Source organism: Varanus komodoensis, unplaced genomic scaffold (genome assembly GCF_004798865.1).
Source record: "Varanus komodoensis strain SLA01 unplaced genomic scaffold, ASM479886v1 scaffold33, whole genome shotgun sequence".
In the NCBI taxonomy this organism is placed as follows: domain Eukaryota; kingdom Metazoa; phylum Chordata; class Lepidosauria; order Squamata; family Varanidae; genus Varanus; species Varanus komodoensis.
The window spans coordinates 1,693,073-1,719,595 of record NW_025335817.1 but is presented as its reverse complement, the minus strand read 5'-3'; the positions used below and the strand labels follow the sequence as shown (position 1 = coordinate 1,719,595).

Sequence of the window (26,523 nt, the reverse complement as noted above, 5' to 3'; positions counted from 1 at the left end):
TTCACATATTAGGGAGACTTGCTCCACTGCAGTGCTTGGGGGACCCATTGATTTTGCTGACAACTCGCTCCATGAAGCACTGAACAGGGAGGGAACCCTATGATATGAGGCCAAAGTGCAACATGGGAATGGTCAAAGGAACTGGCAAAGGGTGGCCTGTAACGATAACATTGATCTCCACTATCCACCACAAAATTAGATGAATTAAGTTTTTAAAAGTGCTTTGGTATACACACAGAATACAGTATTTAACTAGCTTCAGTGCTCAATATATGGAGTAACTTTCAGTGTGTTCCCTTCACTGATGAGCAGGTGTCTTGCTGTTTCTGGTGCCTGTCAAATTGTTGCAGGTAGGGTTTGTATTTCTGCAATTTGCACTTTGCTTTCAGCCCCAGGAGCAGATGACAAATGCCAGACTCTTGCTGCCACTGCCATATTTACCATTCAGCCTGTTCAGCGCATTCCTCCCATCTGTGCTAGTTGCCATGTTTGATTCAACAGGTGGTTTAAATTCTGCCTCAGATTCCAAGGAATCTAGCATGTACTGAAAATACTCCTAAGTATGCATGCATCTTAAAGCAACAAAATAAGCCTTTTCTTGGGTGACAATGTGGGATAAAAGCGGTAGGACAGTTTTTCTACTTTCTAGGTGATCTTGGAAGAGAATTAGTAGGAAATGTATTTGGAGAGAGTGCCTGAATTGGGGCAGCAGGCATATTATCTCAGCTTGCAAGGTGATTGTGGTTTCTTCTATAAAGGCTTTCAGGCATATTATCTCAGCTTGTAAGGTGATTGTGGTGTCTTCTATAAAGGGTTTCATGACATAAGCATATAAATAGAGTCTTTCTTTTTCCCATCTTCCCTAGCAGCACAATCTTTTAAAATCGGGTAGTTGCATTATTTTATGCTGCCTGATTTCTGAAAAGTACATTGCTAGTTTTTTGCAGGGGGTGGCTGGATAAACCTATGTATTAAATTCTCTGTGTAGACACTGGAATAAAATAGGGCTTTGCAAGGTTAATCAAGTTTTCTTGAACATCTTTAGAGCAACTCTCTTAAAAATCCCAGTCTCTTGCACGTGTTTTTGTAATAATGGCATCTGAATCATAACCGAAGTTTGAGGGCAGATTTTTGTCAGTGAAAATAGGATGGGATCTTCTAAAATGGATGAGATTTTCCAGCTTGAATGGCATGTTTGTATATAAATGCCTTTGTAATAATGCTGAGGGGTGTTTTCTGGCTTCTGGGCAGGCTAAGTCCAGCCTCCTTTCTTGCCTGTTGTCTCTTGCATCTGCTTTTTGCCTATTCTACTCACACACCAGTGACTCCCGTTATGCACTTGGAACAGCTTGTCCCTGCAAAGCGGAAAGAGGAGGAAACAATGCTGCAACTAAATTTAGAGTAAATGTCACAGTGTGAAAATACCTGCAAAATAGCTTTGCTGCTGAACCTTTCTCTAGTGAAGTGAGACTTCTAAACTGTGCATTTCACAAGTGCAAAGAAGTTGTTTTGTTTGTGTGGCTTTTGCAAGTCAATGTCTCACAGTTCCCTGCATGTTCAGAATGGGGGAGTATGAGAAGAGATGGCCTGCATTCCCCTTGCACCATGTTTGAAAAATCATATCTTATGGTTATCTTAAGATGTACAAATAAGAATCCTCTGTCCCATGTCTTAATGCCTTGCATATTTACACGGCCAGGCATCCTGTCTTGTGCCTCTCTTTTTCTCACTGGAGCACAGTGGGTTGTGGGGGAGCAACTGCAGCCGCCATTCATTAGCATAACAGGAAGCACCGCTTTGACTATTCTGTCGGCATCCCTCTGTTGTATTTAGGGGCTACGCTGGCCCGCCTGGAAGCAGTTATGTCTGCCACCAGGAAAAATTATTATAGCACTTGTATTTCTAAACAAATCTGAGAATGCGCTCTTTGAAATTGCCACCTGCTGAATCTTAAACATTCACACTTCTTTACCTGAAGTGTGGAAGCTTTCTGAGCCTGAAAATATGATGTCCTTAACCACATGCAAGTTGAATATTGCTGGCGAGTGAGAAGATGTTGAAGGACTGGATGGGTGTGAATAGAAAAAGTAAAGGTTTTGCATGAAGAACTGTGTGTGTGTGAGTAGTAACTGTAAACTTTCGTGGAAGTTTTGAATTAAATGAGGTATGGAAATGTTTCAAATAAATGAAGTCTAGATACTTTAAAGTCTGGATATCCTAAATAAAGTTGGTTACTTAGACGCCAGGTCCAGGTAAATATTTGGAATCTTTAGGCATGTTTTTGCATTTGATAGTTAGATTCCAGGTGCAAACTCCTTTGTGAATTGACTCTGTTTCATACTTGCTTCCTTGCCTCCAGGACCTACAGTATATCTTGAGCAATACTTTCATCAGATAAAACTAGAGTGCTTAAAAAAGGTTTAGTCTGTTTTTCAAAGCTTGTTTATGTTTGTAAATAAAGTTTCTAAAATCACAAGTTCATAGGTGAGATTTTTCTGCCTTTGTGAGCAGCTGCAATTAATTGAATATACTTGGGGTGACCTATGCAACTTTTGTCCTCTTTTAAGGTGAAATAGTGGTGAATGAAGTGAATTTTGTGAGGAAATGCATTGCAGCAGATACAAGCCAATATGATCTGTGGGGAAAACTGGTTTGCAGCAACTTCAAGATATCCTTCATTACAGAGGACCCCATGCCTTTTCAGGTTGGTTGCCAATATTCATTTAAGTAATCAAAATGGTACAACTCTGACTTTGCTTCCAGATCCCATGAGCGTCAGCCAGCAGGAGTGTCCATAGGTTCCTGCCTAAGGCTTTAGCTGCACATTAACCAAAGTAGCTCTCATAGCTTCTTTAACTATTACCAGTCAAGGCAATTGTAAAATAATAAGTGAGTCCTGAATCTCTAACTGAGCTTGTCTTCTGCGTTTCAGAAGTTTCAATACAGGAACCTTCTCTTGGGAGACCACGATGTTGCACTAACATGCATTGAGCAGATAGTCACAGGTATGTATGACGCCGTTGGGTGGGGCAGATAACATACTTGTCATTTGGTACATTTACGTTTAATTGACTTTGTCTTTGACATTAGTGTTTGGCATGTGCAAGTATGTCTACTTCTCAGACGTGTTCAGTGTGACTTACACCCTTGTATAGGATCACAGTACAAGGATACAATAACGCATCCTAAAATCATCCTGTAGGTATGCAGTTCATGCAAACCCTTGAAGAGATTTGCAAAAGTGTTGTGCCCCCAAGGAGATTTTCATAAAATGATACTCATTCCTGCTAATGAGTAACACACCAGTTAAATGAGACTGAAATAGGAAACATTTGTCGCCTCAGATAACAAAAACACATGCAGCGGTTTAGACTGTGCATAGTCAGCTCTCGTGCCAGCGATTCCAGTCATGGCTTTCCTCTGGGTGTTAGTGCTTGAGGGGAGTAACTCTGAACTACTGCAGGTAGAAATACGGAGCTAGAATACCCTAATCCAAACCCTGCCTGAAAGCAGGATTCTCCAGATACTATAGCACTCCGATACTATTCCAGAACTCTGGATCGTTAGACTCAGGGGCATAGAGAAGTGCTACCCAGAGAGATGGACTAGGGAGAGCCGGTGGGTTTGGCAACAGGAAACCAGGATTCACATCGCCTCTTAGCTGGATCATCTCTCCAACAGAGCAAATGATAATTCCTGAGTTTAATATGCCTCCCAGGGCCACTGTGAACCAAAATGTAGCTCTGAACCTCTGGCTCAAATAAGGGAATAGAAGTGCAGCTGTCACATGGTAAATGCAGTTATGAACTTTGTGTGTAACGGTATCATTGTTCAGTAAATCTTACTGGAATTGTTTTCAGCATTTTAACATGCCGTGTGCTCTTTCTAAATTTGTTTCCATTTCTTCTTATCTTTTCTTTGCAGTAAATGACACAAAGAGGAAACAGAAAGTTCTGGGCCCCAACCAAAAACTTAAATTTAATCCAACAGAATTAATAATTTACTGCAAAGACTTTCGTATTGTCCGGTTTCGTTTTGATGAAGCAGGACCAGAAAGTGCAAAAAAGGTACCTTGGCAGTTCTATTTTTCTGAATCCCTAACGCTGAAGTGCTTAACTAGGTGGGGAAGGTTAGTACTTAGTCATTTGTTTATGCTATTTCTAAAATAAAGATAGTCATTAAATAATATTCCCATGTACCTGGGAAATGAAACTAGTGGCTATCATTTGTTGGTTTATCCATGGATCACCTGTTTGATTTTCCACCACAAACATTGGGACCGCAGGGAAACATGGACAGGTGCATTTCTCTACAATTCTGCGGGTTACTTGAAGTGACAATGAAAAAACGATTCTTATATGCCGGTACAGGTCTCACTGCACTTGTGTCTGGACTGCAGTTAGGGCTTCTTTGCGGGAACAAATGCTCCAGGTAACATTCAGCCCTGCAGTCTGTTGCCCACGATCCAAGGGGCTGCAACCCAGAGACAGACTTTTCGCCTGGGTGAGGACTGGGCCGAAGTTTCACAATTCCTCACATCTGTGCTTATGCGCATGTGGCTTGTAAAATGGTAATTGTAACTGATGCCGTAAGGTCATGCAGCTAGTTTCTTGTAGCTATAAGTGAACACAAAGCTAGTGCCTAATACATACTAAATGTACCTGGAGCATGTGAGCATCTTGCTTCGCACTTAAGGTCACAGTATGCCGTTCGCACATTTTAGTGTAAGTCATTGTGGCCAGACAGGTCTCCTTAGGTAAATTAAATGCTACTTGTGTACCATTTTTGTGAACCATGGAGGTGATAAATTGAACTTGCGAACATGAGTTGAGAAAGCTGTAAGTTAGGTGGTGCTTTTAACATTGGTAAGCCAGTATATTCATACACCTTTTCCTTGCTCAAACAGCCCCTTTGCTCCTCCTTTTTGCTAACAGTGTGCAAAAATCATAGCAGGAAGCATCTAATCAGGAGCCAGGGGTCAGACTAGATGGCCCAAGAGACCCCTTCTGACTTGCTCTGTTTCTATGTTTCTTATCGCAGTTTCTCATTCACTCTGAACAAGGAAACTAGAATTTCCAGCTTGAGAGCAAGCCAAAGTCCAAGTTGTATCCCTGAGCATTAATTTCTCACATCTAGTTTAACCCTAAATGGTCAAGTTTAAGGAAGGCAAGCTCAGCATCAATTCTGGGGGAGACCCATTGGGCTCTCTGCTCTGGAGGGTACAGAACTGCTGTGGTTCTGCATTGAGAGTGACTTGAACAGTCCTGACACACTTGATGCAAACCGATGCTCACCTCTAGTAGGAGCCTGCATGGCCTGAGTGTGTTGCCACCCAGAGGTGTAGCATTTGAACTCCCAGGAGCCTCTGAGGACTTATTTTCTCATGCCGTGCAGTTTTGGGGTATGGAGAGTTTGCTGCACAGAAGCACACGCCCAGTTGTTGGGCACAGGAACTGGCCTTGATGAATCAGTGTTAAAAATATTATTTTAGCAAGTGCATCGGGTGCTTCCTGACACCATTTTTCTCATGGCTAGCAGCAGGATTTGCCTGGCTCCTCTGAACCTTTGACTCAGAGGAGTGGAATCGAGTAGCTCTTCCTTCCCGTCGTAGTTTGCAGAGCCGTCTCCTCTAGGAGGGGGAGCCCTCCCCTACCAGCTGCCTGTGTTCCGCGCAATCTAAAATCAGAATTGTTAAGTTAGGGATAAATGTATCAAAAACTCTAATGGTTTGTTTTAAATCCCAGAAGCCTGGAATCAATTTTTGTATTAAAGCAAGGCATCCACAGTAGAGATCCCACTGATGCTGGGAATGGAAACTGCTAGTTCCTTTAACCCAGTGGCACTCAGAGGTTAGGACGTGGAACCTCACACGTAGCACTCCTGGAAATTCAGAGTCAAGCGTTTTCTCTGGCAGATGTTTAGCATTCTGCACTTGTTTGAAAACAGCTGGATGAATGCTTGGGCTTGGTCAGGGACAGAACAAGGAAGCCATTCAGTGTGGCATATATAAATATGTTTGCCACCTTGGTTTTAAATTTCTCAGGCAGCCGTATGTTGAAGCAAGAGCTTTTTTCCCTCAGGTGGAAACCATAGATACCCTATTGAAGCTGAGTCAGGGGCTGAGTCAGTCAAGACTTGGAAGTGCTCTCTCGTTTAAACAGACGAGAGCAAATGGTTTAAAACATTAAATAGAGGTGCTTGCTATGTTCAGGAATGAAGAGACTTTAGGTGTTTTCTTTGCACAAAGCCAATCTTGGATTGCAAAATGCAGCACTGTTAGCTGGGTCTGGCCTTGAACACAGCCTATTCTGTTCTTTCCTCTTTTCTTCTGAAAGATTAGTTGGCCTGGGAAAAGGTTCATGCTACAATATTTGAGGGAGATGGATCTGGCAAGAAAATGCTGCCGTTGCTTTCTTCCCACGTCTTCCATGTGCCACAGGGAAGAACCCCCAACAGGAGCTGTCCAGGCAGAGTTAACGTCCCCCGGTTAATACTGGAAGGCCGTTTGTGTGGAATAGCAGGCAACAGGCTGCTAATCCGTTGCCTGCAGGGTCAAAGCTGCTGGCTCTGCTAGCATTTTCTCAGTACTATTCTCAGTGCTATGGTAATTTTTTGCAGCCTTTCCCAGCCACTTTGTTCAAAAGCAAGTTAGGGCATGTGGGTTTTAAAGAGGGTTTGTGTATTTGGTAGCAACCCATTGTGAATTACGTTTTCTTTTCCTTTTTGAAAGGAATTGCTCGTGGTACTTAACATAATAGGAGACATTGCTGCATGGCATAATGAGTGGAAAAACTTGCAAGTCCTGCGGACAGGTCCCGCTTTTAGTTTTATTGCCCAGTTTGCGTGCCTGCCTGCGAGTAGTTGCTGACTTGGCACGACAGCGAGCTGGCAACCAGATGGGGGAATATGCAAGCCCTTGTTGCCTGCGCTTGTTGTTCAGCTGTTTTTACTGTCAGAGTAGATGTGAAAAGGAAGAAGAGTCAGGTGGGCGTGGAAGGAAGTGGCGGAAGGGGAAGCCCAGCATAAGTGGAGGCTGTGGAAGAAATAAGTCAGCAGCTATGAAGGAAATTATGTATTTTGAAGTAGCAATTAAAAGCAGCGCTTTCTGCAGAAACTGGGGAAGTCATTCTCTCAGCCTGACCATACTTGCACGTTGGCAACAAGCAGGAGTTTTAATATAGGACTGGTGAGTAAACTGCGTCAGGGCCAGTTTTAAGCTGTTGTTTGCCCCTGGCTATTGAAATGTCCTTGTGTGTGCGCGCACACGTTCACGCGCGCGCGCGTGTGTGCATGCACAGGCTATGTGCTCAAACGTTTGTTCTAAAGGGAAGCTTGCTTCGTAGCTCAGGGCACATACTGGGGATGCTGCCTGGAAGCCTCAGCGGTGACCATTTATCCCGCGGCTGCACTTTGCCTGGTAAAACTGTGCTGTTTAAATAAATAGAGTCACGTGCACAGGGCTCTCGTGAGCACCTTCTGTCGTCCAAGGCAAGCATAACTGAGACTTAAGAGCTTTCTCCTATGCTTGGTGTCAGGATAAGCAGAAATGCACTTTGCATCCCAGCATCAGTGCGCAGGGCAGCTGGGCCCGAGGGGGAGGAGCAATGGCTTGATTTGAGCAAAACATGTTTTTGCTATTGTTGCTGCGTGCATGGAGGGGTTGCCCCCTCAGAAGACACCAGTCCACCCACCCACCCACCCACCCACCCACTGCGGCTCCTCTGCTGTTTTGCATGTCATTCCAACGTATCCCGCTGTCCTTCGGAACGGCTTCGCAGGGGTTTGCCATGCTGCAGCAGGAAGCGGTTGGAGGTGCATTGGGCTGAGGATCATTTCATTTATTTCGTCTAATAAAACTGTGGTAAATGTAACAGCACATACTTCTTGTGACAGGGTGCAATGTGATGCAGTGCTGAGCTTGTAATCCAAAAGCGGAAGGCTGGCCTGGACCCTGAAATATCACTTATATTATTAATAATAATAATAAGAAGAAGAAGAAGCAGCAGCAGAAATGCTGGGGGAGCGAGGATAGAAAGCTGGGTTTGGCTGCTGTAACTCCTGCACCATTGCTGCTTTTCTCCACGTAACTGTCAGCATTCCTGAAGGCAAAAATTGCTTAATAAGGAAAAGGTTTTCTCATGGTAGACAGAAAAGTATGGACCTTTCCTCTTTCCCATGGAATTCCATGTAGTTCAAGGCATTTGCAATCTGGCATTACGAAATGGGTCCCTAGAAAGTCTCTGACAATGGGCCCACTGTGCACAGTTGCTCCTTGGGCATACATAGCAAACAAATCACACTTTGGGAAGAGAGCACCCCAGAGTTTCTGGGCCCAGATTATGCAGGGGAGCAAGGGTAGCAACTTGACTAAAAGAAAATTGCAAAATTTTATGATGGGACTAGCAGCCTTTGTCATAAATTCCACATATCTGCTGCTGGCAGCAGAACGTTGGTTTCTATGAGTGGTTCCATTTTTATTTCTTACAAAAGCCAATGAAGAATGAGGAAGAAAATGTGTGGTACTTGCGCATTAACACCAGAAAGCAATGCATTCAGCCTTGCTTCTTTTCACAGATAGATCGATTCAGTGTTAAGGTGGGAGTCCTTGAAGTTTTGGGAAAATGGTGGAGGCAGGGAGAAGAACGAAAGTGTTTCCTAAATGAGCGAAAAATGCTTTATAGCAGCCTCTTTAAAGGGATGTTATGTCCAATTCGCACTGTTGCTGATGTTTTTAGATTTCAGATTTAGTGGTATTCATGTTGGTATTGCTGTGCATATATCTAGATTAATAAACATACAGCATGCTTAGGCTTTGGTGTTGGCAGGGGCGCATTGAAATGTGACAAAATAAAGAGCACCTGTAAGGCATTTAATCCAGAAGTGTATTTCGGCCCTCTCCCAAGGATTCTCCTCAGCAACATGGTGCAAGGCTTTTGTGCAACACAGCTCTGGCTTTTGGCTTTCGTGCTTGCCAGTTTCTCATTTAGTGAGGCCACAGAAAGTCTCTTGGCTAAAAGGGCTAGAATCCAAGTAATCACACAAACAATTCTCTGTGACCAAGATGGGTTCAGGCTTGAGCTTTCTCAAGCAGCCCCCTCCTCTCTGCTTTGTAGCAGAGCAGATTTGGGAAAGGGTAGCATCTCAAAAGGAATACGTCCTGTGGCCTGCCACAGTCCTTGCGTATACCTGAGTAGCTCTTTGGCTTTTGGTCCTTATCAACAGAAACCAAGTGCAGTGGTGGAACTTTGTCACTTAGCCCCGAATCCATCACTTCTCATCCTCTTTTGGACAGAGCTCCATAGCTTAGGGCTGCCTGTTCTTAAAATGTAAGCGTTTCCCATGCAGAGGGGTATTTTATTCTAAATGGCAATGGAAGACATTTTGTGCAGTATGATTCTTTGTTTCTTCCCCATTCAGGTGTGCCTTGCGATAGCTCATTATTCCCAGCCTGCAGATCTCCAGCTTCTCTTTGCATTTGAATATGTGAGCAAGAAATACAATAATCCAGGTAACTGAGGCACTCACTTTTCCACACAAAGGGGCATTTTAAGCACTAGCTGCTTAATTTGGCTGCCGATTTCTGTAGACATTTTAAAATGATAATAAGATTGCTTTGGAAGGCACAAACATGATCTGCAGTCCATTCTTAGGCCTCTAATGAAATTGTAAGTAGAACTTAATAATACTCATTATTAAGTATTGTTATTAGGCCTCATCGGAACTGGTAAAGATTGATTTAGAAACCAAAGCCTAGCACGTTGGTCCCTGTCCTTAAACCCCTTTCTCGCCTCCGTTCAGTAGACACACAACCTCTCCCATCTGATGTGTTCCACTGCCTTTCTCCTGGCAGTAAGTTTCTCTTCTGGTGGTATTGCAGGAGGATGTGTACCACTGGGAGCACCACCCCTCCTTTCCCTAGGGGCTTGCTAGGCGGTCCATGGCTTTTGCCACTCAGGTGTTTCGCTACCCCTGCTGAGTTGGAGCACACCTTGCTCAAGGTCAGTTAGGTAAGCTTGTCAAAGACACCTTCCAGGCCCATGGTTGGCCGACCTCAGTGAGTGGTAACATGGCGTGCAGGAAACCTGGAGTCCCAGTGCCACATTACTTCTGATGTGGACCAAGCTCGGTGTGGCTTGAAGCATTTCAGACTGTTGGTGGATGGGTGGCTCACACAATTACATAAACCTCCATTTAAAAACAAACAAAGAGCTCTCCTTCACATAGGACACTAACTTGGCAGTGAGAAAGGTAGACTATTCCCCTTCTCCATCACGTGTGAGTTTTGAAGGAGCGAGGATTTCTTTGTATGCAGAAGCTTCTCGTCGCTGTTGTCTGATCGTGTGCAATCCAATCTTGTTGGATTGTTTGTTTTGATTTCTGGAAGCCATCCTGAGACACTTTGGTGTATAGGATGGGGTATAAATATTTTAAATAAATAAATAAGTTGACCAAGTTGATGTTGAAAATGGATCTCTGTGTAAGACTGTAGCTGGTTTGCCATCTCCATGGGCCATTAGCTGAGCTTTCGTTGTACATATGAAAATGCGTAGGAAACAGAAGCAAAGAATTTAAAATCTCATTCTGGTTTCATCTGGGAATCCTTTCTTCTGGGAATCGCATTGAATTCTGCCCTTCCTGTCAGGTTTACAATAGGTGATCCTCATAAAATGATGGTACAGATGTGTTTTCATACAAAAATAAATAAATAAAATCTAGGAATGCAAGGATTCCGCGGTGGGAGGGGTTTACAGTTCTGAGGCTGGAAAAAGAGCCCCTTGCTTGCATTTTGTGTCCTGTGTGAGCTGAGCCCTGAGTGGGCTTTATCCCGCCTTTCATTTACACAGGCATCCTTCAGTAATGTGTAGGGTGCTATAATAACAGGTACATAGTACATGCAAGTCAGCATAGGTAACGGCCAAACAGCACGTCGTGTTCATTTTGCCCTTCTGCCCAAGTTCACCTTAGCTGATGAGCAGTGGGATGCCAGAGGGGAAAGCATCCGGTTGCCTCGCATCTCCACTTTCCAAGATGCTTCAGCCACACCACACTGCATTTGTGAAATTACCGGCTGGTTTATGTGAAGCAGCATTAATGATTGACAGCCCTGCGTGTTTCTCGTTACTTCTGACTATTTGCATGCTATTCCTTGGAAATAGAGTTTTAAATGTCTTTATAGCAAAGCAAGTGAATGGAATAGACCCAGGAGGAGGAGGAGGAGGTGGAGGAGGAGGTGGCAGCCGCAGCAGTACCCATCAGACTCCCCTGTTTGAAACGTACTCAGACTGGGATAGAGAGATCAAGAGAACGGGAGCCTCAGAGTGGCGTGTGTGTTCGGTCAATGAAGGCTACATGATCTCTACCTGGTAAGAGAGTTGAAGGTTGACAGCAATAACATACGGAACCAGCCGATCTTTCTGAGCGGCTCGCTTCATTCGGAGAGGTTGGCTGGCAAAACTTGGGTGCATGTTTGAGAAGCAAGTTTGTCCAGGCTGCAGCTGAATTCTAACTAAAAGGAAGGTGTTAGGCCTGGACTTTCTTTTCGATAAGATAATGTTCAGAGTAATTTGTGCTTATTGTAAATATTTCTTCAGTTAATTTCTCTCAACCTTAAATGGAAGGGAAATGTTGAAGCGTTGACTTGTGTTTGATTTGAAATGCTCTGTTTAAGAGATCCAGACCTGTATTTTTTTTTAAAAAACAAAACCTTTAGAGGAAGTGCCGTGTAATGGCGGGAATTTTGGGAGGTCGGGGTCCCAGTCTGCACTTGGGTCTGTCCATGTTTCCCAGGCTAACATGCCGGACAGGCTGGCTGTGAGGATAAAATGGAAGGGAGGAAGACCATGTGAGCTTCCTGGGTTCCCTGCAGGTGGGATAAAGGGGATATAAATCTAACAGTAAAATTCCTGAATCGAATTTCACAAGGCGCTGTTCTGTGTGTGTCCTGTCTGGTTCCTAAGTCTTCCAGAATACTTCGTAGTGCCATCTTCCTTGGCGGATCAAGATCTAAAGCAGTACTCCCAGTTCTTCACTGGAAGACGGATGCCAGTAAGTGCGACATTGACCATGTGGCTCGCTCCTCTTGGCCGCAAGGGCACTCTGCTCCCTCGAGAGGCAAGCCTGGAGCTTGCACCCAGAAATGCCACCCCTAACTTGACGCGCCAGTGAGCAGGCCAATTCACTTGCCTTCTCGACATACCACCGTGTAAGGGGACAGCTTGCTTCCCTGCACATTCATCCAATTTCTGCTCTTAAGACAACAGGCAGGAAAGTACAAGAGCAGGCCAGGTGCACAGGGCCAGTGGCCCAGTATTCTGTTTCCGGCAGAGGCCAGCAAGGGCGCAAAGGCAGAGCCTCCCCAGCGACTCTCATTCGAGGCACACTGCAGCGGAACATAGGGCTTCTGTACAGCCACCCTGGCTGCCTGATTTCGGGAGATCCCCTGCATATTTGGGTAGTTCCTTTTAAACCCATCTAAGCCATGTAGAATTCTAACGGCGGGGAGTTCCCCGATCCATTGGTACATTCTGTGAAGGGTCTTATTTTTCGGCACCTGAACTTCCCATCGATTTCATTGGGTGACTCTAAGAGTGATTCACGCTGGGCTGAATGTCACACCCCTTCCAAAGACACACCTGTGAGATCATTCCTCCCACATGCAGGGGATGGTTGGCAGGGTTCAGGGGATGCAGGTAAGGATTTTAGAACTTGGGATAGACGTGCAGGTGGGGTTGGCTTACCCTAACCTAGGATTGGCTGCGGGGAGGACAGGTGAGGGGGCTCGAAAGACAGAAAGAAACCAGTGATAAGCCTTTCTGCAGCTTCCCAGCCATCTCTCCTGGGCTAGAATCTGCATGGGTGCATCACCTTCACAGGCATCCTGGCCCAGGAGACAGCAAAGGGCCTCGACACTGTTCTGTCGCAATGCAAAAAGGGGGAAGGGCAGTAGCAAAAGAGCCAGAGGACATTTCAAAGACAGGCGGAAAGTCAAGTCCAGTTTGCTCTTTGGCACTTCAGCTGTGAGCCTTTTCTCCATAGATACACTCACAGAAACCCCAGCTTGTTATATTACAGATTCAGGTTCTTGGGAAACGGTTCACTTTTTAAATACACAGCCCTTTACATATCTTGTATCCTGCCTTTTAAAATACGCCTTGTACTCACTGTACCAGGATTTCTCTTTCTCCTAGATATGGTGCTGGAATCATCCCAATGGAAGCGCTCTTGTGAGAATGGCCAACATCAAGGATCCACTGCAGCAGCGAAAAATAGTTCAGCGGTAAGGACAAGAGCATTGTCTGGATGGCTGGGCACGGGCATCAGGCGCTCACGCTGCTTTCAGGCTGTCTCTTGAAGCTGTGTCCCTTTGACCGTCTAGTGTTACTAGGCACCAGACAGGTAGGGAGAATCAGGACAGTGTGGTTGGGATTTGCCCCGCCTGCTGCCTTGTCCAGGTGTGCTGGTGGACAGCCTTCATCCTCTCCAGCCAATACTGACCTGGGAGTTGTCCACAGCTAGGAAAGGAAGGCGGTTATTATGCTATCATTCCGGTGCTTGCAGTGACTACTAATGCAGTCTTAATAGAAGTGCCAGCACAAGTTACAGCTTTACTTATGGGCAGTATTCATAGTGTTCCCACAAAATCCAAGTTCTGTCCAAAAGAAGTTCATTATTTCTGCAAATAGCATTTACATAAATAGTTTCCCCAAAGGTCACGCAGTTTGCATGATTGGACTTGATTCTGATTTTTTTAGATCTTTGAAAATATGTGGATTCCTGTTGAGAAACAGGGTGAAGTGCAAGTAGGAAATATATGAAAGTGAAGGAGAGCATGGCTCAGTGAACACAAGAAGTCTGGATGCTGCAGAGGAGGGTGCAGAAGTCCTTGTGCCAAACACTTTCTTGTAGTTTCCAAAATCCCCCTTTCTGAGGGCTAGTACCATATTCAGGGGTGGGGTGGGGTGGGGTTGGTTGGGAGCTTCAGAATTCTTCCTTAGAGGTCAATTTCTGTGCGACAGGCCCGATTTCCATGTGAAATTTGGTTGACGTAGCCAGTGAATATGAGTTGGTTAAACCAGAGGACTGAGAAGTGTTTTTAACCTCCGAGTCATGTTGGGGGTTGTATTCCGATGTGCCTTTTTAGAGCACGTTTTGCCTCGGAACGACAGCAGGGCAGCATATGCAGAGCCATGGTCTCTGTTCAGATGAGTAATCTCAGCTGGGGATGGTCATTGCAGAGCCATCTACGCAGTGCGGGCCTGGCCGATGGGTGCACCATGCATTTTCGCAGCTATGCCTGGCCGGACAAAAGCCTGCGGTCTCTCTTCCACTCCCGTGGCATTCAGCCATCTTCTCCTTCACAGCAGAGCTGGTTCTCGCTTGGACAAGGACCTGCCCGAGTGAGCCATGCGCCACACCCAGCGTGGGGCTGATGTGGAAGTCTGCCTTGGGGCAGGCCTCTTTGCCACATTGGCCACCGCGCCTTTTGAGGCCATGGGTTCCCTCCATTCGTGCCCAGTGTTACAGCATACGACTTCTCCTGTTTTTCAATATTAGGGTTTGTAATGCCATCACCAGAAGTCATCCACAGAGAAGCGATGTCTACAAATCCGATTTGGACAAAAGTCTGCCGAATATCCAAGAAATCCAGGCTGCCTTTCTGAAGCTCAAGCAATTATGTGTGAATGGTATGTCCCCCAGACCTTTTCAATCACCTTGTCATGTCTGGTTGCTGTTTCCTGAGAGGGCATGTCCCTGAACGGAAGTGCCATACATGTATAGAAATCTCCTCTAAGAATTCAAGAGAAGAGCCAGCCTTAGTAGCCAGGAATAGAATTGCGCAGTCGACTGGACTCCTTGGTGCTGATGCTTGCCGTCCAGTTTGTGGTGGGACCAGAGCTGGCTGGCTCATTCCTTTCCCTGTGTGTTTTTAATTGCATACAGGACATGATGCCCCAAAGGGGCTATTGTACCTTCCATATGCATGCTGGTTTTAATTAGTTTTCCAAAACTTGGGTAGTATTGGCCATGGTCAATGGCTGTGTCAACTGAATCCTTGCTGTTAATTACTCTGGTGGGGAAGATTTCTCTGGCCCTTAAACACGGTTGAGAAAGCACCTGACTCTTCCTGCTTTCTCAACACAGTGGGCTGGATCCAGGATTTGCCTTCTGCAGACATAAGGGATTTGCTCATGGAAATTACCTCCTTCCAATTCTCAGAATTCTCCTGTCCCCCACAGTGGTTTATCACATGGGGGGTCCCCCAAACCTCTGGTTAGTTTTGTCTGAGGGTGGTAGAGGCTGTTGTGGGGGGGATGAGGTGCAGAAGTTAAATCTGGATCCGACCCAGATGCACCATCCAACAATCCTAGTCTTGAGAGGACTGGTTTTGTAACTGTGAGCATGATTTAGTCTTGTCCCTGAAAACATGCCATCTTCTTATCACAGAACCTTTTGAGGAAACAGAGGAAAAATGGTTGTCCTTATTGGATAATTCACGGTGGCTGGAGTATGTGAGGTATGACCCGAAATGGTAACCAAAATATCTGCGTGGATAAGGAAATAGTTTTGCATCAGAAACATACTGTAGAGAAAGAACATACAGATTAGGGTCATGTAACTTGAAGGTGAAGTCACTGGATTGATTCCACCTCAGCAGTGCCAGAGTTCTAGCTTCACGCATCATATCAGACAACCCAAGAATGTTTCTGGGTAGTTTTTGAAGCCCAGATGCTGAACAAATGCTGAGCAATCAGAAAGCGGTCCACTTGCTTCTTTGTGCCCCCCCCCCCCCGCCCAGGCATGGGTTTAAATAACCCCCGTGGGTGCTGGCTGACGTGTACACCAGGTCCAAGCATCCCATAGAAATCCCATGTCTTTGAAATGTGATTCCGCAGGACTAAATTATATCTGGTGATTAAAGCTAGTTTTAGCTTTATCCAAATGCTGACCAGTGTGGCAGCTTATCAGACATCTGTACTGATTATAAAATGGTTTTTAATACATTTAAATGAATTAATGTCGAGTGATGGTTGTTGTTTTTTCTCTCTCTCTCTGGTCTAGGCTCTTTCTGAAGCATTCTGCAGAACTTGTATATATGCTGGACAGTAAGCATATTTCGATAATTTTACAAGGTAAGCCAACTGCTGTAAATGCTTTGCCATGATAATTCGACTTTTATAGCAGTTATAGTCACTTACCTTCAAATGCTGACACCATGATCAAACTTAACTCCTCCTGTTCTTTCCCATATATTCTTGCACTATGGCACAAACAGAACACTCTTCCCTTCCCTCACTCAGTCCCCCCCTACAGACCTAGGCATTGTGCCAGATTGATCGCTGGATAAATGATACTTCGATTAGGTGTTGTAGGCCTTCGAAAACTGTTATCCGTAGGCACTAGCTAATGGCTTGTGTAAAAAGCAGAGCCCCAGTACTTCACAGTAGCCGACTCTCAACCACCATCTAGTCTTTTTAAGGCTGAGAGAAACAAAATAGTGTTTCCTTTGCTGATGTAAGCAGGAAAAAGTCTCCTATTTGCTTCTAACTTCTCAAATTTTAAAGCGGCTCACTGTAACATTCAAATGTTGACCCATGTACTGCTTGCCATGTGCAATTCCTCTCTCCACCATGAATGGAATTATCAGTTCTAAGGAAGTGGGTAGCAGGCCGCTCAGCAGTCATTTCCTCTTGCGATCCAGTGTGGCGTCGTGGTGAGGAGCGTGGGACTGGGACTCAGAGGATCCGGGTTCAAGTCCCCGCTCAGCCGTGGAGCCAACTGGGTGGCTTTGGGCCAGTCACAGACTCTTAGCCCAACCTGCCTCACAGTGTTTTTGTTGGGATAAGATTGAGCAGCAGGAGGAGAATCTTTGTAAGCTGCTTTGGGTACATTGGGAAAAAGTGGGATATAAATCTAATGAATACAGAAATGAATACTTATGTGCCTCAGGCTATTTTGTCTAGAATTGCCCCTATTTAAACTCATGTATGTTTCATTGTCCAGAGATTGAGCCTTGTATATTTCTGCAGAATTGTCCCCAACAGTCCGTTAGGAGCTTTCAGAACCCAGAGGGAGGGCCTTCATTGCACTCAAAAGGAACCAAAGCTTTGATCTATATTATTTTGGAAATGTGGCCGCTGCTGATTTGGGCTCCAGGTGCTATAAAGCAGTGCATTTGTCAGATCTTTCCCTGTATGATCCAGCCTGCCTGATCTCTCTCTCTATTCCCGTGTGTGTTTAACACCCAGACAACTTTGGATTTCACCAAGTTCTTTTGATGCTCTTTGGACACAGAGTTAAATGTAGGGCACAGGAACCTGTAAAACAGGATCTCGGTTGGGTTGTGCATGAGCAGATGCCAGTTCCCTGTTGCTGTTAACCACAGGGAAGCATCCCCACCCCCCTTTCTTCATGCGAAGTGGGTCAGCTGTGGTATGGCATTATTTAATAGATGCGGAAATCCCCCACATTCAGTGGTTAACCCTTCCTTTTTTCCCCTTTCTGTCCTTGCTACCATGTCAACTGTAGAGGAGGAAGGGCGTGACCTGAGCTGCTGTGTGGCTTCCCTCATTCAAGTGATGGTCGATCCCTATTTCCGAACCATTGCCGGATTTCAGAGCCTGATCCAGAAGGAATGGGTTATGGCCGGGTACCCCTTTCTAGACAGGTGCAATCACCTGAAGAAATCTGACAAAGAGGTAATCCAGAGCTGGGCGTATGCCTGAGTGTGCAGTCAGCGTTTAAAAAACCTTGAAGGGGCTTTTACCAAGAAGAGTATACTAGTAGTTGTTGATCTGATGCTAGCAGGAGTTGGGGGAACTTGTCAGAAGGAGAAGGTGGGAGAGCAACTTGCTGAGGAACTTGCTGAGATGCGGCCCTTTCACGCTGGGCTCCAGGGCCCCAAGGCCAGAAATGCTGCTAGTCCTGGGGAAATGGGCCGCCTTCGTCAGGAGTGCGTGTGGTGTTGCTCAGTAGACAATACCTTCTATACAGGCAAGCAGTGCAGAAGACTCTTCCCCAGCCTGGTGCCTTCCAGATGGGCTAGACTGCAACTTCTGCAACTGCCAACCAGCATGGGATCGTGGGTGCCCACTTTAACGTTTCTTTCATTTCTTTCTTTCTTTCTACAGAAAATTTAGGGACCTGAGTGGATATGCATGACTTTGATACGTTTAATAACGCCTTCTTTTTCCTCACCCCAGTCTCCCTTGTTTTTGATGTTCCTGGACTGTGTCTGGCAGCTGCTAGAGCAATACCCATCCGCCTTTGAGTTTTCGGAAGCTTACCTGACAATATTGTACGACAGTACGCGGATCTCACTGTTTGGCACTTTCCTCTTCAACTCTCCACATCAGAGAGTAAAGCAGAGCACGGTGAGTGTGAAACTTCGTCTTGCCTCAGTTCCCGAGCAGGCAGCATCTGACTGCTGTGCAGGTTTTGCAGCATCTGAATTCTTGATCATTCATACTGAAAAAGCAGCGGCCGGTATGTTCAGCACCTAAAATTTGCGCCCTGTTGGTTTTGAATTTGTCTCATCGTTCCAATGGGAGAATGTGTTGCTCTTGAGTCCCATGGCATTCCTCACCACCACCTTTATTGAATGTTCGCTTTGGACCTTAGGGGAACTTCTGCTCAGTAGTCCTGGGTGGGAGTCATTTCTGAGTATGTGAGCAGAGACACACTCGCTTTTGTGCTGCCACATCTTGGGGAACTGCTTTCTCTGAAGACGCAAGTTTGTTTGTTTATTTATTTATTTACAGTTTTTGTGTGCCGTCCCCTTGCTATATAGCCTCGGGACGGCTCACAGAAATAAATAAATATAATATAAATACAGTTAAAACCTGGAAACACCCTGGCTGCACAATTAAAACATATAATTATTAAACATTGTTAAAATATTGTTTGAATAAAAAGGTCTTAGCCTGGCGCCGAAAAACAAATAACGACGGCGCCAGGCGGACCTCTTTGGGAAGCGCATTCCACAGATGGGGCACCACCGCAGAGAAGGCCCCGCTCCGGGTACTTTGCTTCCTGATGCCTCTGCTGCCGATCTCAAGGGGCGGGAGGGCAAATATGGAAGAAGGCGTTCCTTTATGTATCCAGGTCTCAAGCCGTTAAGGGCTTTGTAGGTAATAACCAGCACCTTGAATTGAGCCCAGACTTCGATGGGAAGCCAGTGAAGCTGGTAGAAGAAGTGAAGTTCTTCCTGGTTCTCCTTTACATCTTTCTGGCAGCGTAGTGACAACCGTGCTTCTTCCAGGTGGCGAAGTCGGCTGAGGAGGTTGCTCCTGTGCCCCAGGCACAGTGGATGCAAACGCGTTTGGCGATATCTGAGGCAGGTGTAACGAAAGGGGCTGCCGAGCAGCTTCACAGTACTTCCCTTGTCAAGCCAGAACTAAGTATGTGGCTGGAAGTAGAAGCATTCATTCCAGCAGACGTAGTGGGGCTTTTAAAACGTGTGTGCAGAAACCGGAGCAGGATGCTGTGCTTTAATGCCAGCTGCGCTTCAGGCAAGAGGCTTGTTTTGGTTCTGTTGGCGAACCCTAAGGCAAAGGAAAGAGTAGAGGAGCGGCTGGAGAAGGGCCGTATCGGGCCCCACAGCCATTCAGAATACCCTCGTCACGCCACCGTGCTTGGCCTCTGCTCCTTTGAGTCCCACCGCCCGGTCTGTGTCTGGGTGTATCTCCCCAGCTCTGCTGTTAAAGGTAAGTTTTCCCAGTTATTTCTGCTTTCAAGTATCATTTGATTTTTTGTTCGTTTCAGGAATTTGCCATCAGCAAAAACATCCAGCTGGGTGAGGAGAAGGGCCTGAAATTCCCTTCTGTTTGGGACTGGTCGCTTCAGCACACGGCACGGGATCGCATGCTTTTTCACAATCCCTTGTACATTGGGAAGAGTGCACCATGCGTACACAACGGGGCTGTGAAGTCATTTAAACGGTCAAAGGTAAGAATAGCAGGAAGGAGGCTGGTCCCGCTGCAGCCACACAGGTGCAGCCGAGCTACCCAGACTTGGTCCCTGTCGCTGTCACAGAAGCATGTGATTGTGGGCCTGTTCAGACCGACTCCTGGTTTTACAGCAGGCTGTTTGGATCCCTGTTCTGCCGTTTTCACTTTTTTAAATGTTCGTGTTCACCAGCCAGAGAACTCATGATTGGACACTCTAAAACTGTAAGAAATGAATATGTTGCATGGAGCTGGCCAGGGGCTTGATGGGTCGCTAGGTTGTGCCCTTGCAGGGCTCTCTGAAGATGTTCTGGAACCACTTACTTACTTACTTATTTAAAACTTTTGTAGACTGTCCCTTTTAGTGAACTCTTGGGACGGTTTAACCTCTGCACTGAGCAGGTGCGTGCTTTGCTGCGATGCTTTCTGTGCCTTTTCCAGAGTGAGTGCTTCCCGTACCTAAATTCTCAGAACTAGTTCGCCAGCCACCTCATAAGGAAGATGATACCGTTTCTGTTCCAGGTTCATACCAGGCTTTGGCAGACAGAGTAGACAGGTGGTTTTGTTGAGAATGTTCTGTTCTTCCGTGGGACCAGATTTTTAGCAAGTGTCTAACCACAGTCGGTACTTCAGATGCTGACCTACAAGAAGGTGCACGTGTGGATAGAGCTGTTTTCTGGAACACCCCACTGGTCGAAGCAAGCCTCTTCTTGCGCAAGCGGGCTTGGTGCCGGCCAAGGCCTTCCATGGTGGTCAGCTGGTGCCAATGGTGGTGATCAGCTCGAAGGAACCTGCGCTCTTGCGTGAGTGACCAGGTGTCCTGCCTCGTGAAGCACTTCCGGGAGGTGAAGGAAAGTACTTGCCTCCATGGACAGAGCAATCTGGCTTTGTCTGCCACAGTTTCCGTAGCGGCTCCAGTGGTATGAGTGTTCCAGGCGTGAGACACTCCCTGCCAGGAGAGGCCAAGTTTGCTCCCTTTGTCCTGCCCTGTATTCAGGCAGACTCTGGGCATGTGAATGGGCCTGTTCAGGCCGGATGCTGATCGTATCCTGTTACTGCCCTGTTTTAATGGTTTTTTAGTATGTTGTTTTCTTATGGTTCTAATCAAGTTTTAATTATGACCGTAACCTGCCTCGAGTGCTGTTTTTCTTAGTAGCAAGGCAGGGTGCAAACCAAAACAGTCAATCGATAAAGAGGTCTATATGTGGTTATATTGGAAAACAACACCCTCATTCATAGATTTATAGCAAACAGAGTACAACTTCATAAACAGCTAATTTATGTATAGATTTCACTGCGAAAAGCTGTGTTGATAGTGTCAGGCATCCGACAGATTAATGGAGAGAAAAACGGTCTTGGAGTGGTGGCAAGCTACATGGAACTCCCCAGTGAGAGGTCTCCTTCCTCGGAGGCACAGAATTCCAGTTTGCGTGACTGGATCAGATAACCATTTGACTGATGCTGCTTTTAGTGTGGCTGCATGAATTGCATGTGAAAGCTTGAATTCCTTGCTGGATGGTAATTGAGTGTCTTTTGACGCTATCTGTTGGCCAAGTTGAATCTCATGGAAAACGGGGCCTGTTTTCTACGTTTTGCTTCCCAGAAGAACTACAGTTCGACTCTCAGAGGCCTCCCGGCATCCCTAAAGAATGGAATAATCAATGAACAAGACTTTCTTCCAAGAAGAAATTCCCTAATACTAAAACTGAAACCCGACTTCCTGCATCACACGGACAGCAACGCCAGCGGCATGGAGCAGTATTTCAGAGAGTGGTTTTCCAAGCCCATTGACCTGCACGGTGTCCTCCTACCCCGGCTCTCTGGAACGCAAATCAAACTCTGGAAGCTCTGCTACTTCCGCTGGGTCCCTGAGGCCCAGATCAACAGCGGGGGGTTCATCACTGCCTTCCACAAAATCTCTTTGCTGGCAGATGAAGTCGATGCACTGAACCGGAGTCTCCGGCGGCACCACGGCAGTCCCCCTTTGCTAGCTCGCGCGCCTGAGCTGGAGCAAAGCCGGATGTACTTCAGAGCCAACGGGCTCAGTGACATTCCTGCCACCCCCGAGTTCCTCTCTTCCTCTTTCCCCTTTTCACCAGTAGGGAATCTTTGCCGGCGGAGCATCCTGGGGACCCCGCTAAGCAAATTCTTAAGTGGAGCCAAAATCTGGCTGTCCACAGAAACACTTGCCAACGAAGACTAAACCCTTTGGACCTGTGAGGGCGTGGAGGAGACGCGACTAACACGTCATCTTTACACAGCACTGCTAACCATGGCTCAGAAGCTGTAATAACTTGATCGACAAAGGTTACCCTGTTTTTGCACAAAATGTTTTAAAAGCAAGCATGTCATGCTTTGAAATCGCACAACTTTTTTTTCCTGCAGCCGTCTAGTTTCCTACTTTTCAACCATTTTCGCTGCTTTCTTTATTCATCCTTTTACATAAGGCACATACAGTTTGAGGTTGATTTTCCCCTTATCACCATCGGAGTTTTGGTGACTAATTATGTGTTTGGTTTGTGTTGCTATGCTTCTCTTCCTAGTTGCTGACTAAGGCTGACAAGTTTAGATTGATAGATGAAGACAAGCACCAGAGAAAAGAGATAGATTTGTAGGGTCAGATTTGATTGCTGTGTCTGGTGCAAACACAAGGGCGATTTTTTGGCCAAGTTACAGAGTTACTTGAAGATCTTGCTAAGGTTAGGCACTTTAAAATCCTGTCAGTGTCAGCGGTGCGTTTTCATTTCCCATTGAAATGAATGAGATTTAAAAGTATTTTGCTTGATCAGCCTAGCTTAAGAACGCTGGCATGGTCTGGCTTAGCCTGTGAGTCTGTTTTCTTTATTGTGCTTTATCCAGCACGTGAGGCTGTGTCTTCGTTCAGAAAACCTACATACAAAATTCTGCCTGTAAGTCAGTGATGGCGAACCTTTTAGAGGCTGAGTGCCCAAACTGCAACCCAAAACCCACTTATTGCAAAGTGTCAGCACTGCAATAAAACCGGAATACTGAGGTTTTAGTTTAGAAAAAACAACTCAAAGCCAATCCAAGCCATGCGAAAGCTCGGACGAGCCGCAGCCAATGAGTTGTGGCTTATGACATCACCTGGTGCCGCTACTCCTTTCCGAGCATGCGCATGGCCCCTGTGTGCGCTGTTATTCAGTGCTCGGATGCTGGGGCGACTTGGCTCGCGTGCCGACAGAGAGGGCTCTGCGTGCCATCGGTTCACCACCACTGCTATAGGTGGATGTGTGCTGTCCATGGGTTAGCGCTGAGGTAACTGCTGAAGGTCCCTTAGCTGGGGTTAAGAATGGGAATGAGCTGCATGGCCACGCGTCTCTGCTTCCTCCCGCTGTGTAAATCTCTCTCCTGTTCTAACTGTGCTTTAGGTGTACCTTTGCACCAGTGTTAACTTTGTCCGAAGCGGCCCAGGATTCCCTTAACCCATGAGTTGAATCTGCACTTTCAGGACCTGGGTTAAAGAGGATCATGTGTAGATTTAACTGTAATTAAAGTGGAAAGGGGAATTAGCTCCCCAAACTGCCTCTGGGACACTCAATGCCACAACCCCAAAGCAACTTTTGTTGATGATAGCCTTCAAAGTGCCTTTTCTTGCATTGAAGTAAGATTTTTACCTCTTCATCATGTAATTCAGTTACTCTCGTGTGGTAAACTAATATCCTACTCACTAATATCACCCATTTTTTGAAGTCTTATTCGTACAGTGATTGCCAGAAGCTACCGAAAGCCATTTTCCTCCGAGCAGGAAAGAAACTGTAAGAAGACAATATGCTAGATAATTAACTGTGAAACAGCACTTGAATATTAGGGGGGTCCCCATTAATAGGCCAAAATCAAAGTGTCTACAGTCTCTCACAGTTTTCCTACCCATATTTAAATTTTTTGCAGCTAATGTTTACATGGAAAATTTTTCAGTTTTTCCTTGGTTCCAGGATCCTTGGGGTTCTTTTTTCGTTGAAGGCTCTGATACCAGGCTGATATTGGAGACTTGACTGCCAAGCCCGAGGTAGACTTGAATACGGGAAGCTGCATGCCACACGCATGGTGGGCAAGGCAGACACATACCGTCTTCAAAAGACGGAGTTCTGCAGTGGGATTAGCTGGCTTGTGTTTAGCGCAGCAGTCTGCAGCCAGTTTTGTAACGTACACCACTGCCCAGAAGATGATTGCCTTTTGCTTATCTCCTCTCTCCCCTGGTCCTTCTACCGCTTTCCCTTCTGCCCTGAACAGCTGGCACAGAACAGCACTGCAAAAGCAGTGCAGCTGATCTCTGGGCAAGGGCCAGCGTGGAGCAGCTCGTCCCCCAGTGATCAGAAGGCTGCTGTTCAGATCAGGCTGAGGAGAACTACTGCAGGCACGGTCAGTGTGCAGCCCCCGGCTGGATGGGGCCGTGCACGCAAAGTAGCACATGAAAACTCCCCTCTCTCCCAGTTTCCAGTTAGCACCGGGATTTCCAGTCCACACTGCGCACTTGGCTGATTGGAAGCCTGCAGGGGCTGATGGGCAGCCTTGGTGGGGATCAGTCATGGGCATTAGTCACGTCTTAGGCATTTCTCTGTCACGTGCGGGTCTCGTTAGAATCAACAAAGTGTTGTTCCCCTCTGTTAAGTTCCAGGTGCGTCTTCTCTCTTTTTAACTAAGTCGTAGATTTTATCAAGATGACTTTTTCTATTGATTCTCTACTTATGCCTAATTGTCTTAACTACATTTCAGATGTACCAAATTTTGCTAATTAACTGAAAATTGAATGAATATATTTTGCAAGAGTTACTAGGTAAGATGTTTTAACTTTTGAGGCATGTATTGTAGTATACGCCCAAACAAAGGCTCTCGTTTTTGCAATCTTTTTAATTAATTGTGCATTTTTGTAGCTTGTGACCTTTTTTATCCCTTTGCGGTTTCTAAATCTTGCCTTTAAGAATAGCTGCCTATAAATTGTCCTTACCAAATGCAACAGAACGGTTGAGCAAAGATGCCAAATTAACTCAATGCCTGTGACTCCCATGTTAGCAAGATCACAGGCAAACAGATCTGTAAGAAGCCTCATTACTTTACTGTTGAACATGCTTAGCAAGAGAGCCGGAAACTTGCGGGGTGGGGGGGGGTGCAATATTTCCAGGAAGATTTGATAACGCAGCGGTGGGCAACTGGTGGCCCTCCAGAAGTGGTTGCCCGCAGCTCCCAGCAGCCCTTGTCGGCGTAGCCAGTGGTGACAGGGTACGGGGGTTGCAAGGCAAAACCTCTGGAGGGCCACTCCTTGAGGAAACGGCCGTCTTGAAGGGTCAGTCTTGGGGCAGGGGCTGAGCACGTTCTGAGCATTCCAGGTAAGCCGTGCTCTCTCTGCCGGAGTTTTGCGTTGCACCGCCGAAGCTGAGCTGCACCCGCTCGGTTGCATGCGCAGTTCTGCTGAAGCAGGGCCCCGGTGCTGGAGGCTTTGCTTCTCTGTGCAAGGGGAGGCAAAGGCCGGTGCGGAAAGGGGCGGCAGCCAGCTCGGCCTGGTCCGGCAGCGGCAGGCGAGCCCCTCCTAGCCTCCTGGGCAGGGAGCAAACAGGAAACCCTTGCAGAACCTCAGGAGGCCCAGGCAGCCCTTCGCCTGCGCATTTTGCGGCCAAGTCCTCGGTTCAGGAAGCGAGGCACAGCAGTGTGGAAAGGGCTAGGCACCCTCCGCCTCGCGGTCTCCCTGCCGCAGAGGTCCGGCTGTCGGCGCTCCCTTCCCCTCAAACCTCCCCTGGCCCCTGCTGCTAGAGGCAGCGGCTCCCCTGACTCAAAAGGCGTGTAGGAGCCTGGGAGAGTCTCTTTCCAAACCAGGTACTTTTGACCTTTTGAGAGTTTTTTTTATAAGTGTAGAAAGTGCTAGATGCTTATTTTTGTATCTTCTCCTGCATAGCAGCAGCCACGGCTTGGGTTGTTCAGGGGCCAGCAGCTATTAAATCGCCGTTAAAAAGAACTGCCAAGGCGTAGCAGCCCTCCCCAGCTGGGTGCCCTCCAGGTGTGATGTGAACTCCAACGCCCAGCCAGCTGGGGCATGCTGGGATCGGGCATTGTTCTTGCGTCTGGAGGACACACAGGCGAGGAAGGGGGACTTAGGGGGCTGCTTGTGGGTGTGGCCACAGGAGAGATCAATGCCTTTTTGCTACTGCAGAGTGGATGTTGACTGTTACATAATTTATCATGGAAGTGCAATTATATTTAACTCCTTGTGCAGGCCGTGAACCAAAGAGACAGCACTTAAAAGTGTGTGTTTCGCAATGGTAAAGGTATCCCATTTCAGTACTGTTTCCCCTCCCCCCCTTAATTCCTGCTGTTAAATCGCTAGAAGAAAAAAAAAATTGCGCATTGCAAGCCAAACCTTTCTAACGGTAAAGAAAGGATGACTTGGTTAATCCGAAAGGGGGAAGAAACCCGTTGAAAGTCTTGAAACCTACTAATGCCTTACCTGAGCAAAGTAGAGCTGGCAGGGTCATGTGCCCTGCGACACTGTTGTGAATGTGAAATAAAATCAGGCTTAATAAAAACAACCCATTCCACTTCCTTCTTTGTGTGGAAAATTTTCTGTCCC

At 46.4% G+C, this 26,523-nt stretch overlaps 1 protein-coding gene across 1 annotated transcript in view; it reads left to right on the top strand.

Annotated features, from left to right (window-relative positions):
* The window catches only part of MTMR10 (myotubularin related protein 10), a 37,251-nt gene extending 10,756 nt beyond the window's left edge, over positions 1-26,495 (top strand). The window contains exons 3-16 of the mRNA XM_044438626.1: positions 2,568-2,704; positions 2,933-3,005; positions 3,925-4,067; positions 9,418-9,508; positions 11,177-11,363; positions 11,958-12,045; positions 13,188-13,276; positions 14,554-14,684; positions 15,445-15,514; positions 16,060-16,130; positions 17,527-17,696; positions 18,201-18,371; positions 19,762-19,944; positions 21,547-26,495. Of these exons, the coding sequence (XP_044294561.1) occupies positions 2,568-2,704; positions 2,933-3,005; positions 3,925-4,067; positions 9,418-9,508; positions 11,177-11,363; positions 11,958-12,045; positions 13,188-13,276; positions 14,554-14,684; positions 15,445-15,514; positions 16,060-16,130; positions 17,527-17,696; positions 18,201-18,371; positions 19,762-19,944; positions 21,547-22,146 (2,204 nt within the window). The 3' untranslated portion in view covers positions 22,147-26,495. The remainder of the gene's footprint in view (positions 1-2,567; positions 2,705-2,932; positions 3,006-3,924; positions 4,068-9,417; positions 9,509-11,176; positions 11,364-11,957; positions 12,046-13,187; positions 13,277-14,553; positions 14,685-15,444; positions 15,515-16,059; positions 16,131-17,526; positions 17,697-18,200; positions 18,372-19,761; positions 19,945-21,546) is intronic.
* Positions 26,496-26,523: the final 28 nt, after the last annotated feature.